Below are 12,674 nucleotides of genomic sequence, written 5' to 3'. Positions count from 1 at the left end.
ATATTGAGGTATGTATCCTCTATCCCTACACTATGAAGAGTTTTGATGAGGAAAGGATGCTGTACTTTGTCAAATGCTTTTTCAGCATCTATTGAAAGTATCATATGGTTCTTGTTCTTTCTTTTATTAATGTATCAGACTGATTGATTTGCAGATGTTGAGCCAACCTTGCAGCCCTGGAATAAATCCCACTTGGTAGTGGTGAATAACCCTTATGTATTGTTGGATCCTATTGGCTAGTATTTTGGTGAGAATTTTCACATCTGTGTTCATCAAGGATATTGGTCTGTAGTTCTCTTTTTTGATGGGGTCTTTGTCTGGTTTGGGATCAATGTAATGCTGGTCTCATAAAATGAGTTGGAAGTTTTCCTTCCATTTCTATTTTTTGGAGAGTTTCAAGAGAATAGAAATTACTTCTTCTTTAAATGCTTGATAGAATTCCCCTGGGAAGTCATCTGGCCCTGGGCTCTTGTTTGTTGGGAGATTTTTGATGACTGCTTCAATCTTCTTACTGGTTATGGGTCTGTTCAGGTTTTCTATTTCTTCCTGGTTCAGTTGTGGTAGTTTATATGTCTTTAGGAGTGCATCCATTTCTTCCAGATTGTCAGATTTGGTGGCGTATAGTTGCTCATAATATGTTTTTATCATTGTTTGTATTTCTTTGGTGTTGGTTGTGATCTCTCCTCTTTCATTCATGATTTTATTTATTTGTGTCCATTCTGTTTTCTTTTTGATAAATCTGGCCAGGGGTTTATCAATCTTATTAATTCTTTCAAAGAATCAGCTCCTAGTTTTGTTGATTTGTTCTATTGGTTTTTGTTTTTGTTTTTTTGTTTCTATTTCATTGATTTCTGCTCTGATCTTTGTTATTCCTCTTCTCCTGCTGGGTTTAAGCTTTCTTTGTTATTCCTTCTCGAGCTCCTTTAGGTGTAGGGTTAGGTTGTGTATTTGAGACCTTTCTTGTTTCTTGAGAAAGGCTTGTACTGCTCTGTTTCCCTCTCAGGACTACCTTTGCTGCGTCCCACAGATTTTGAACCGTTGTGTTTTCATTATCATTTGTTTCCATGAATTTTTTCAATTCTTCTTTAATTTTCTGGTTGACCCATTCATTCTTTAGAAGGATGCTCTTTAGTTTCCATGTATTTGGATTCTTTCCAAATTTCCTCTTGTGATTGACTTCTAGCTTGAGAGCATTGTGGTCTGAAAATATGCAAGGAATCATCCCAGTCTTTTGATACTGGTTGAGACCTGATTTATGACCCAGGATGTGATCTATTGTGGAGAATGTTCCATGTGCACTGGAGAAGAATGTGTATTCTGTTGCTTTGGGATGGAATGTTCTGTATATATCTGTGATGTCCATCCGGCCCAGTGTGTCATTTAAGGCCTTTATTTCCTTGTTGATCTTTTGCTTGGATGATCTGTCCATTTCAATGAGGGGAGTGTTAAAGTCCCCTACTACTATTGTATCGTTGTTGGTGTGTTTCTTTGATTTTGTTATTAATTGCTTTCTGTAGTTGGCTGCTCCCATGTTAGGGGCATAGATATTTAAAATTGTTAGATCTTCTTGTTGGACAGACCCTTTGAGTATGATATGGTGTCCTTTCTCATCTCTTATTATAGTCTTTAGCTTAATATCTAATTGATCTGATATAAGGAGTGCCACCCCAGCTTTCTTTTGATGTCCATTAGCATGGTAAATGGTTTTCCACCCCCTCACTTTAAATCTGGAGGTATCTTTGGGTCTAAAATGAGTTTCTTGTAGACAGCATATTGATGGATTGTTTTTTTATCCATTCTGATACCCTCTGTCTTTGATTGGGGGCATTTAGCCCATTTACATTCAGATTAACTACTGAGAGATATGCATTTAGTGCCATTGTATTGCCTGTAAGGTGACTGTTACTGTATATTGTTTCTGTTCCTTTCTGGTCTACTGGTTTTAGGCTCTCTCTTTGCTTAGAGGACCCCTTTCAATATTTCCTGTAGAGCTGGTTTGGTGTTTACAGTTCTTTTAGTTTTTGTTTGTCCTGGACCTTTTTATGTCTCTTTCTATTTTCAGTGATAGCCTATAGTATTCTTGGCTGCATGTTTTTCTCATTTAGTGCTCTGAATATATCATGCCAGCTCTTTCTGGCCTGCCAGGTCTCTGTGGATAAGTCTGCTGCCAATCTAATATTTTTACCGTTATATATTACAGACTTCTTGTCCCGGGCTGCTTTCAGGATTTTCTCTTTGTCACTAAGACTTTTAAGTCTTACTATTAGATATGGGGTGTGGACCTATTCTTATAGATTTTGATGGGATTTTCTGTGCCTCCTGGATTTTGATGTTTGTTCCCTTTGCCATATTAGGGAAATTGTCTACAATAATTTGCTCCAATATACCTTCTGCCCCCCTCTCTCTTTCTTCTTCTTCTGGAATCCCAATTATTCTAATATTGTTAAAATTTATGGTATCACTTATCTTTCAAATTCTCCCCTTGTTGTCCAGTAGTCATTTGTCTCTCTTTTGCTCAGCTTCTTTATTCTCCATCATTTGGTCTTCTATTCTCTCTTCTGCCTCACTAATTCTCTCTTCTGCCTCATTTATCCTAGCAGTAAGAACCTCCATTTTTGATTGCACCTCATTAATAGCTTTTTTGATTTCAGATTGGTTAGATTTTAGTTATTTCTCCAGAAAGGGCTTTTATTTCTCCAGACAGAGTTTCTCTAATATCTTCCATGCCTTTTTTTGAGCCCAGCTAGCACCTTGATAATCATCATTCTGAACTCTAGATCTGACATATTACCAATGTCTGTATTGATTAGGTCCCTAGCCTTCAGTACTGCCTCTTGTTCTTTTTTTTTGTGGTGAGTTTTTCCGCCTTGTCATTTTATCCAGATAAGAATATATGAACGAGAGAATAAAACACTAAAAGGATGGCAAAGACCCCAGAAAAATGTACGTTAACCAAATCAGGAGACCCCAAAACATGGGGAGAAGAAAGGGGGTAAAAAGAAGTTTAAAAAAATTAAAAAAAAATAGAAAAGGAAAAAGAAAAAATATATATATTAGACTGGTGAATAGAACAGAACCACCCACTTGGTTTTGGGAGTATTTTGGTCTCTTAGAAGAAAGTACCTCCCAAAATTTTAAAGAAAAAAACTTACATACACACACATACAAATACGGGTAAGCATGATGAAGGGATGGAATATCATGTAAAGATGAAAATTTTTTAAAAATGCTAAAAAAGGAGTTGAGAAGATAAACTGGTTGGGAAAATAAAGAAAAAGAAAGTGGAGAGAATTTGCTCAGTCTGGAGACTAGAACAAACCCTGTGCTAGATTTAGGGTATATTTTGATCTATTAGGAGAAGTTGTATCCCAGAGTTTTTTAGAAGAAAAAACCCTATGTGTATACAAAAGATAAAGTTAGATACGATGGTGGATAAAATATGACTATAATAATAAAAGTTCAAAACGATTTTTTTTAAAAGGTATTGTTAAGATAAACTAGCTAAAAAATGTTAAAAGAGTAAAGAGTAAAAGTTAAAAAAATTAGAATAAGAAAAAATAAAATTAAGAACATTTAACTTTGCAAGACTAAAGAATCATGGGGAGAAAGCCATGAACTCCATGCTTTGCTTTCCCCTCCTCTGGTATTCCACTGTTCTCCTTGATCAGTGAGCTTGGTCTTGGCTGGATTTCTTGCTGATCTTCTCTGGGGAGGGGCCTGTTGTAGTGATTCTCAAGTGTCTTTGCATGAGGTGGAATTGCACTGCCCTTACCAGGGTTCAGGCTAAGTAATCTTTTGGTTCGCTCGAGAGCTTTTGTTCCCTGAATGCTTTCCATAGAGCTCTGGAGGACAGGAATGAAAATGGCGGCCTCTCAGTCTCCGGCTTGGAGGAGCCGAGAGCTCACTGAGAGCTCAGGGCTCCACTCCTTGGTGCACCATTGGAGAAAAGTGCTCAATCACTCCCATCTCCCTGGGCTCTGGCCGTGCTCTGAGCTCACCCATCCTGTGACCGAGAGCTTCTGTCTCTGGTACACAGCCCCTCCTGGAGTCTCCAGACCCAGCAGATTCCTACCGCTCTTCCAGGGGGTCCTCCTTGGATCTTGTGGGGTCCCTGCTCAGTGGTCTGACTGTTCCACAGATCACAGTTTAAGGTAACCCTGAGCTGAGAGCTCCCTCCTCTGCTCCGTCTCCGTAGCTGGCTTCTCCGTTCTAATACCTGTGAGCTCTGCACTACACTCAGACACCCACGATCCTTCTGTGACCCCGCGGGACCTGAGACCACACTGTCCCCGCAAGGGCTCCACCCCTGCTTAGCCTCTGGAGTGATGTCCCTTAGTGGAGCAGACTTCTAAACATTCTGATTTTGTGCTGTTGTTCCGCTGCTTGCCAGGAGCTGGCCCCTCCCCTGTGTTCCCGTCGCTTTGGATTCACTTCTCCACAGGTCCTACCTTTCAGAAAGTGGTTGATTTTCTGTTTCTAGAATTGCTGCTCCTCTTCTCTTCAGTCTCCTGTTGGATTTGTAGGTGTTTGGAATGGTTTTATAACTATCTAGCTGAACTCCTGCTACCTGATGTCATCTCAGCCTGCTACTCCTCTCCTCCTTTTCTATTTTTTTGGAATAGTTTAAGAAGAATAAGGTTTTAACTTTTCTGTAAACGTTTGGTAGAATTCACCTGTGAAGCCGTCTGACCCTGGGCTCTTGTTTGTTGGGAGTTTTTAAATCACCGATTCAATTTCTTTGCTGGTAATTGGTCTGTTCGGATTTTCTTGATTAATCTTTATAGTTCTAGTTCTTATCCTAGATATTATATAAGAAAGTTTATTTAAAAAAAAACTGGGTAGAACACTTATTATAAGATTAAAAAAACAAATTTAAAAAAATGTATAAAATAATATTGTTAACTGTAGGCATGAGACATTTGTGTAAAGAACTTTATATGAGAAGAAACTTTTTAAAAAGATTCACTTATTTTACAGAGAGTACGCACATAAGCACAATAGGGAGGGTGAGAGGAAAAGAGAGAATCTCAAGCGGACTGTCCACTGAGTGTGAAGACCTACGCGGGGCTTGATCTCATGACCTGAGCTGAAACTAAGAGTCAGATACTTAAAAAACTGCACCACCCACGTACCCTGAAAATAAACTTTCATAAAATGTCTAGGCTTCCTGAATCTGAACAGACTGAGTCTAAACAGCATTTAGACAAAATCTAGAGTAGGTTAGATGTAGACAAGGTCAAAATGGCTGGAGTCATTTTCCTTGGAACAGAAAAGGTTCAGAGATGAAGTCAGGCCTAGGATAGAAGCGAGAACCCAGCATAGGCTAGAGGTGAGAGAGTGCAACAGTGAGTCAGGGCACACAAACTGGTGGGGAAGTATAATAGTGCAGAGACACCATGCTTCTTGAAACAGATCGAAGCTGGTATCGGTGTCTTATACTGACTATGAAAATCTAGATGGCAAGGCTTAGCTGTATGAAGATGGTGGCTCTGCAGCTGACTGACAGAGTCAGGGGGACTTTCTGTGGCCAGCTCTGTGGCCAACTCTCCCCAGTCCTTGGCAAACTCTGGCCTAAGACACAGCTTGACCCGTTCTGGGTTCATGAAGACTTTTCGTTAGGTGGCTGCTAAGTTCTTCAAGTCTAGCATATCTAACAATTTAAGAGGATTTAGTACACTTCAGACCCTTATGTGTACCACTGGGAAGAACTTCCCACCATTAGCACCATTCACTGGGCAAGCTGTTCTTCACTGGGCGCCTGTTATTGAAAGTCCTGATGTTCAACCACGTGGGCATGGGCTTTGAGCATCCTGTACTCTGGTAGGAAATATCTGTAAGTACAAGAAAGCCTATAGGGTAATGTGTATTAGGGGTGTTAGTGCTCCTTCCTCATACATAATGTAGATGGTATGATACCAGAATTGAAATTATAAAATATTTAAATGAATAGGCCATTTAAAAAATCTTACAGATTTTCATTTATATGCCTCAAATGTGACGACTGTATAAAAATAGTGTCACATTAAAAGCAGTGTTTGAGAAGGAAGCAGCTCGTTTTCCCTGATCTTGGATCCTGTTAACAGGGAAAAGAACTTTCTGTTGCTTCATATGATGTGAAAGAGCTCCAGGTGGCCTTAACCTTGGACAGTCTTCCCTGGGTCCTCTGGTGCCTTCACTTCTTCAGACTGTTCAATTTTAGCTCTGGAAGCTTTGTGCCCTTTAATTAGGCATCCTTACTTCTGTCCTGCTTCTTCTAGCTCTGGGATTTTTCTGACTAAAGTCTGGTGGTTCATTTTGGAGTATTTTAGAGTCCCCTGCCCTTTCCATCTTGACCAGTGGAACAGAGTTATTTTTTGTATTTTATTTTTTATTTGATAAGAGAGACACAGTAAGAGAAGGAACACAAGTTGGGGAGTGGAAGAGGTGGCTTTCTCTGCAGGAAGCCCAATGCGGGGCTTGATCCCAGGGCCCTGGGATCATGACCTGAGCGGAAGGCAGATGCTTAATGACTGAGCCATTCAGCGCCCCATGGAACAGATTTCTTCACCACTCAATGTGGTTATATGCTCCCTAAATACTTTTTAGATGGTATTGCTAGCACATACACCCCACTTCTTGAAGGGTGTGTGTATATACACACTTATATACATATATATTTTCTAATATATTCATGTATATATATTTTTCTACACAAACACACACACACACACACACGCATGTACACCAGCTTTCTTTTTTTCTTGATTGCTATCAGATTGCTATCTAAGAATGCTACAATTTTATACCCAGTTGTTTCAGTACATGTGATTGTAGTCTAGTTTCCACAAGTCTGAAGAACCCTGATTGGGAATGAGACACAGTGATTCCTGGATTTTTTCTTGTAAGACATGTGGCTTTTGAATTTGAACCACCATTTGCCTTCACCCAAACTATATATTCCGAAAATGGCTCTCTGTTTCTTCTGGCACAGAGTTACCATTTACAGCCACACTCTCCATTGTAGTGACATCCTTTTATAACATGGCAAGTGCCAGGCAATAATATTTTCTGCTAGTACTTCATTAATGCTTAGTTATTTCCTTCTCAGTAGCTCACAGATAATGTGCTCAGCTGCAGCAACCTGCCCTGCAGGATTTCTCACACATGGGGGAAGATGCTCTGGGGGTTGGACAGCACATGGCCACTGGTTGTCTTCTCAGGGCTTCCATTTCCACTTTGCCCTCTGCCTTCTCCTGTGAGCACTGCTCTGCCAAACCTGCCACACCTCCCTCCTGCTGAGGCCAGTGTGAATGGGGCCACCGTCTGGCCCAGGTCTGTGGTTCCCCTTTGGGCATAGGGCGCAGAGGTCAAAGTGGCTAGGAAGCTTGAGGAGAGAAGAAAGGTGGTAGCGCTCCCTGAGCCCTTGCTGCAGAAGTGGGTCGTTCTCAGTGGGGACAGGCAGAGGCCTTTGTGGGCCATAGCATGTGTCTCTGACCTCACATCCTGCCTAGTATCCACATCCTGTGTTTTTCTCAGTCTGGAAAGGCACAGTTCAGGCCAAGAGGCCATTGTAGCCTGGGGCCCTGATGGTTTTTTTGTTTTGTTTTATTTTTTTTATTAATAGCTTTGTTGTGATATAATTTACATACCATACATTTCACCTACTTGAAGATACAGTTCAGTGGCTTTTAGTATATTCAGATATGTGCAACTATCCCCACTGCCAATTTTATAATATTTTCATCATCTCAAAACCTAATGGAAACCCTACCCTTTAGCCACCACCTCCGTCATTACCCCACCCCCTACCTCTCCAGTGCCAGGGACCTACTAATCAGCTTTCTATTTCTGTCTGTTACCTTTTTCTCGACTTTCATATGAATGGAATAGAATATGTGGTTACTCGTGACTGGCTTATCTCACTTAGCATAATGTTTCAAGATTCATCCATGTTAAAAAAAAAGATTCATCCATGTTGTAGCATGTGTCACTATTTCATCCCTTTTAATGGCAGCATAATATTCCATTGTATGGGTAGACCACATTTTGTTTATTTGCCTGTTGATGGATATTTGGGTTGTTTCATCTTTTGGCTGATATTGATAATATCACTACAAATATTTGGATATAGGTTTCTGTGTGGGCATCTGTTCTCATTTCTCTTGGGTATATACCAAAAGTAGAATGGTTGGGTCATGTGGTTACTTTAAGTTTATTCATTTCAGGGAATGCCAAGTGGTTTCCCAAAGTGGCTGCACTATTTGGCTTTCTTGTCAGCGGTGTATGAGAGTTCCAATTTCTCCACATCTTTCTCACCTTATATACATATATATATGTATATATATTTGCTGATCTGACTTTTATACATATATATGTATATACATTTGCTGATCTGACTTTTTGATTTTTAGCCATACTAGTGGGTGTGAGCTCATGAGGTTTTGAAAGAATTTGGGGAGGATTTTCCCTTTCTATAATCCATTATATATAATTATATATAAATACATATTATAAATATAATTTAAATGCATAACTATATACAAAACACTTTTAAATGTAGCGTCTATAGAAGAATGGCTGCCAAGATGTCCTCTTGCCTATCACAGTAATAAAGAAGATTTCAGTATTTGCTCATTCAAATATTCTTACTGCTCCAAACCAATGTGGGAAACTTTGTAATGCATGAGGGAAGGGGATGGAAGGGGACGGGTGGAGAAGTGGGAGCAGGTGGTGTATTTTTAGGAATAGGAGATTGCCCTATTGCTTATCTGTGTGTCTCACAGCTCCCCCATCTTTCAGGAGGACTGGCGTTGGCCCATGTGCTCTTCTTCTATCTGAAGTACTTGGTGCTCTTCGGTGTCCCAGCTCTGCTCATGCGCCTGGATGGACTCACGCCGCCACCCCTCCCTCGCTGTGTGAGCACCATGTTCAGTTTCACGGGGATGTGGAGGTCAGTAGTTTGTTTTATTAAAGGCTTTTGGGGATGTCCAGTGGGAGGAGCCATGGCTTGGCGAGCTTCAGAGGGTTTGGGCCACCATCCTTTCTCTGTCCCTCACTCAAGCTACACTTGGCAGTCGGCTTTCTTCATCTGTCTAATAGGATGACAATCTGTGCTTTCCGAACAACTCAAAATTACTGCCAGGCTGTGAAGATAATGTGAGATAAGACAATTTCTCTTCAGGTCTATGTACAAATGCACTTAGGCTGATGTGTAAATGGTGTCTTACTAACTTGGGATAGGCTGCAGTGGATTATTTTATTGCTTTCTGTTTTTCTTGAAAATGACCTCTGTCCATGTGGGACTGTCAGTTAAAAACAACAGAATTAGGATAATAGAATAGGTCCCTGTTGGCATTTACTAGCTCCCAGATCTGGGACAATTTACTAAATTTCTCTAAGTTTCAATTTTCTTCTCTCTTAAATGGCAATAATAATAGTGAGGGTGATTATACCCATATTTGAGTGTTGTTTTGAATATTAAATAAGCTGATGTATTTAAGGCATTTGGCACATAGATGTTTACAAATGTTAGCTTTTTAATCCTTTTATTCCTATACTTAATGCACATGGATAGACAGATGTGTTTTCTGAGTTTTCTTTCTCTTCTTGATTTTGCCCCATAAACGTATGGCTGGCCTGGAGTTTTTGTTCCAAAAGATCCCTCAGCCCCCTGCTGTTTCTAATGTTCTCCAGATGGGCTTGCTTGCTGCTGTGTGTTTCTTATCATTTCGAGTGTGCAATAAGTGACAGGCTTGCTTTTACAATTGCAAACCTAGTGGAGGAAGTTCAGCCTGGGGACCTGCTCACTCATGGGGGTCAGCACGTCTTAGGCACCTCCATTTCCCCAACCCGAGCCTCATCCCTGCTCGAGTTGCTGTTCTGGCTCATTCACATGGCACTTTTCATCTTATATTTCATCTCTGTAGGCAGAAGATAGAGGACCCAGGTAGAGGAAGAGCTCAGTGAATATTACCATATCTGATGTTGCTGTTAACAAAGGTGTAGGTAGCCTGCGACGGGCTGTAGCAGCTTCCATAGCAGCTGATTATAGATGCTGAAGTTTTTTAAACCTCTGAAATGCATTTTGTTATTGGTTCAGTTTGCTCCTTGGCATTAGAAATTTCATATGGTTATTGCGAGTAATGTTAGAGGATTGCTTTGATTTGTCCTTAATTACGTCAATTGTCCTAGGTTGCCCAGTTTTAATGGCAGGGTTGGAGAATGCTAGCAAAGGGGTTTTCTCTAGCCAGGGGGACACAGAGGGGTTCTTGGTTAAAAGGTGATCCTGGTTGGGGGGCTCTGTTAACTTCTGACTTGCTCATAAAATTAATTTACTAAACAAATGGGTTGGGACCCAGCACGATTTGGGGTCCTATCTCCAGTGACTGGTGTGCACCTAGCATGGTTCCTCTGCCTCCCTGTGAATGCTCGCCCTCATGCAGTTCTTAGGAAGCATATTCTCCTAAAGGGCTTCTTGTGTCAGTTGGTATGATGAAAAGCCATGACTCTTGGGCAGGCATGCTAGACCCAGGCTCCTTGCCCATAGAGCTCAGCCCACGGATGGTCACAAGAGGCTGTTTGGACTGTTGACTGTATTTCACATTCAGAGTAGTTGTCTTCTTGTCCTTTATTATTTTAATTAATTTTTTTTGGTCCAATAACCTCTGTTGTCTATACACAATAAAAGCAGAGAGAGCGTATCTGCCAAGACCTTTTTCATTTTCGGTTAGAACTAGACTCAAATCATGTAGACTCGAGGTTGTGGAAACACTCCTCCCTCCCTCCCCTTAAAGTTTTAAGACAGATGTGGGCGAGAGAGTGATAGGAGATGCTGTGAGCTGGAAGCTCTGGGTGAGCCCTGGGAGTGATACAATTCTAGGGGGAAGTGCTTACGAGAGCTTGTGATGTAGTGACAAACATGGTCTTTTCTGGGAGTAACCTAGACTTATTTATTTATTTATTTATTTTTATTTTTTATTTTTTTAAAAAGATTTTATTTATTTATTTGACAGAGAGATAGATCACAGGCAGAGCAGCAGGCAGAGAGAGAGGGGAAAGCAGGCTCCCCACTGAGCAGAGAGCCTGATTTGGGGCTCGATCCCAGGACTCTGAGATCATGACCTGAGTGGAAGGCAGAGGCTTAACCCACTGAGCCACCCTGGCAACCCAAGACTGTTAGCCTGGCTTTCCCCCCTCAGCTTACATGGGGTAGGTTTTCCCCTTCACAAGTTTTAGTTTGCTAAAGGGTTTCCCAGTTTGCCTGTTATACTTAGAAACATCTTGGTCTTTGTTCTTATACACCGTGACCATGCCTCACTAAATAGTTGAATTTCAGAAGGGAGGTCAACTCTGCATTACAGTGCACAATTTAAGGCTCAGAAGAAATAGTTTTGAATTGAAAAAATAAACCTTATAGCTTCTCTTTTACACTGTTTGCAGATATTCCCCTGTCCTAAAGAGGAAATTTACCCTGTTTGCATTCGGGATCTGGTAGCCTAACCCTACAGCAGCCCTGGTCCCCACTCTCTGACTTTTCTCTGTAAAATGCACACTGAAGGAAAATAAAGTTTTGAACTTGTAGTTTCTGTTTATCTTAATATTTCTGAGCCATCTATTGAGGTGTTGCTGCAGACAGGGAATTGCCTCCTCCTCCTGGATAGGGGTCTAGAAGGGACTGAGTCACAAACAGATGTGAAAGCTGGCCATGCACATTACTCTGGGCAGTGGCAGCCAGTCATACGGTGACACAAAGAGAAGGGTGGATGGGAAGTGGAGGGAAGAAATTTAAAAACCGTGTTCGCAGATTGTCTAGTGGTTACCTAACCTTCTAGAAACTCCATACTGAATTTGGTTTATTTATTTATTTTAGCCTTTATTTATTTGAGACAGCAAGAGAGAGCACAAGCCAGGAGGAGGGGCAGAGGGAGAGGGAGGAGCAGACTTCCCATTGAGCAAGGAGCCCAATGTGTGGCTCGATCCCAGGACCCTGGGATCATGACCTGAGTCGAAGGTAGATGCTCAATGGATTTAGCCACCGAGGTGTCCCTGGATGAGGTTTAGAACTGGTGATGAGAGATGAATTTTTAGCCTCCCATTTTAAAGGCAGCTTACACACCTGAACACCGTGCTGACTGATTGCAGCATATTTCAGTCCACTTACCAGTGAGAGAAGACTTGAAGCCAGCAGCCTACTGTATCAGAGGAGTCTGAGCTCTACATCATAGAACAGATGACACTGGCCATCAGCAGAGAGATAATGTTCCTTGACATGCTAGTTCAAATTGGACATGAAAAATTGCTATTTACCCAGATAGCCCAGACCCGAAAGGTAAGACCTGGTGGGTTTGTTTATTTATTTTTTCCCCTTCTAGCTCTTTGCTTTCATATAATTCCTGCTCATATATTTAGCGGCAGAACAAAACCCTAAGGAGTACGTGTATTCCCACTTGTGTGATTTTTCTGTGACCTTACAGACCTGAGAAATTGAGAATTTTCTGCTTAATTTTTAGATTTCATGTTTTAATTTAGGTAGGCTGAGATCTGTAATGAGCATCTTTTGCTGGGAGTCATTAAAGATGACATTGCATGTCCGAGGTTTCAAATTAGAAGTCTGATCATGTTCCCCTGATTTGATTTTTAGCTATGGAAGCAAAGTGTGCAAAGTGATAGAATTTCTTGTGGTGGCTGGTGAGTTA

At 41.0% G+C, this 12,674-nt stretch overlaps 1 protein-coding gene across 2 annotated transcripts in view; it reads left to right on the top strand.

Moving 5' to 3' along the window:
- The window catches only part of HHAT (hedgehog acyltransferase), a 320,626-nt gene that overhangs the window by 114,101 nt on the left and 193,851 nt on the right, over positions 1 to 12,674 (top strand). For both annotated transcript variants that reach the window (XM_032878104.1, XM_032878103.1), the window contains exon 8: positions 8,779 to 8,929. In XM_032878104.1, the coding sequence (XP_032733995.1) occupies positions 8,779 to 8,929 (151 nt within the window). The remainder of the gene's footprint in view (positions 1 to 8,778; positions 8,930 to 12,674) is intronic.

The sequence above is a fragment of the Lontra canadensis genome, unplaced genomic scaffold (assembly GCF_010015895.1).
Source record: "Lontra canadensis isolate GAN:19392208 unplaced genomic scaffold, GSC_riverotter_1.0 scaffold63, whole genome shotgun sequence".
NCBI classification, from domain to species: domain Eukaryota; kingdom Metazoa; phylum Chordata; class Mammalia; order Carnivora; family Mustelidae; genus Lontra; species Lontra canadensis.
Note: the sequence above shows the minus strand (reverse complement) of the source record. Positions and strands in the feature narration are given on the sequence as shown.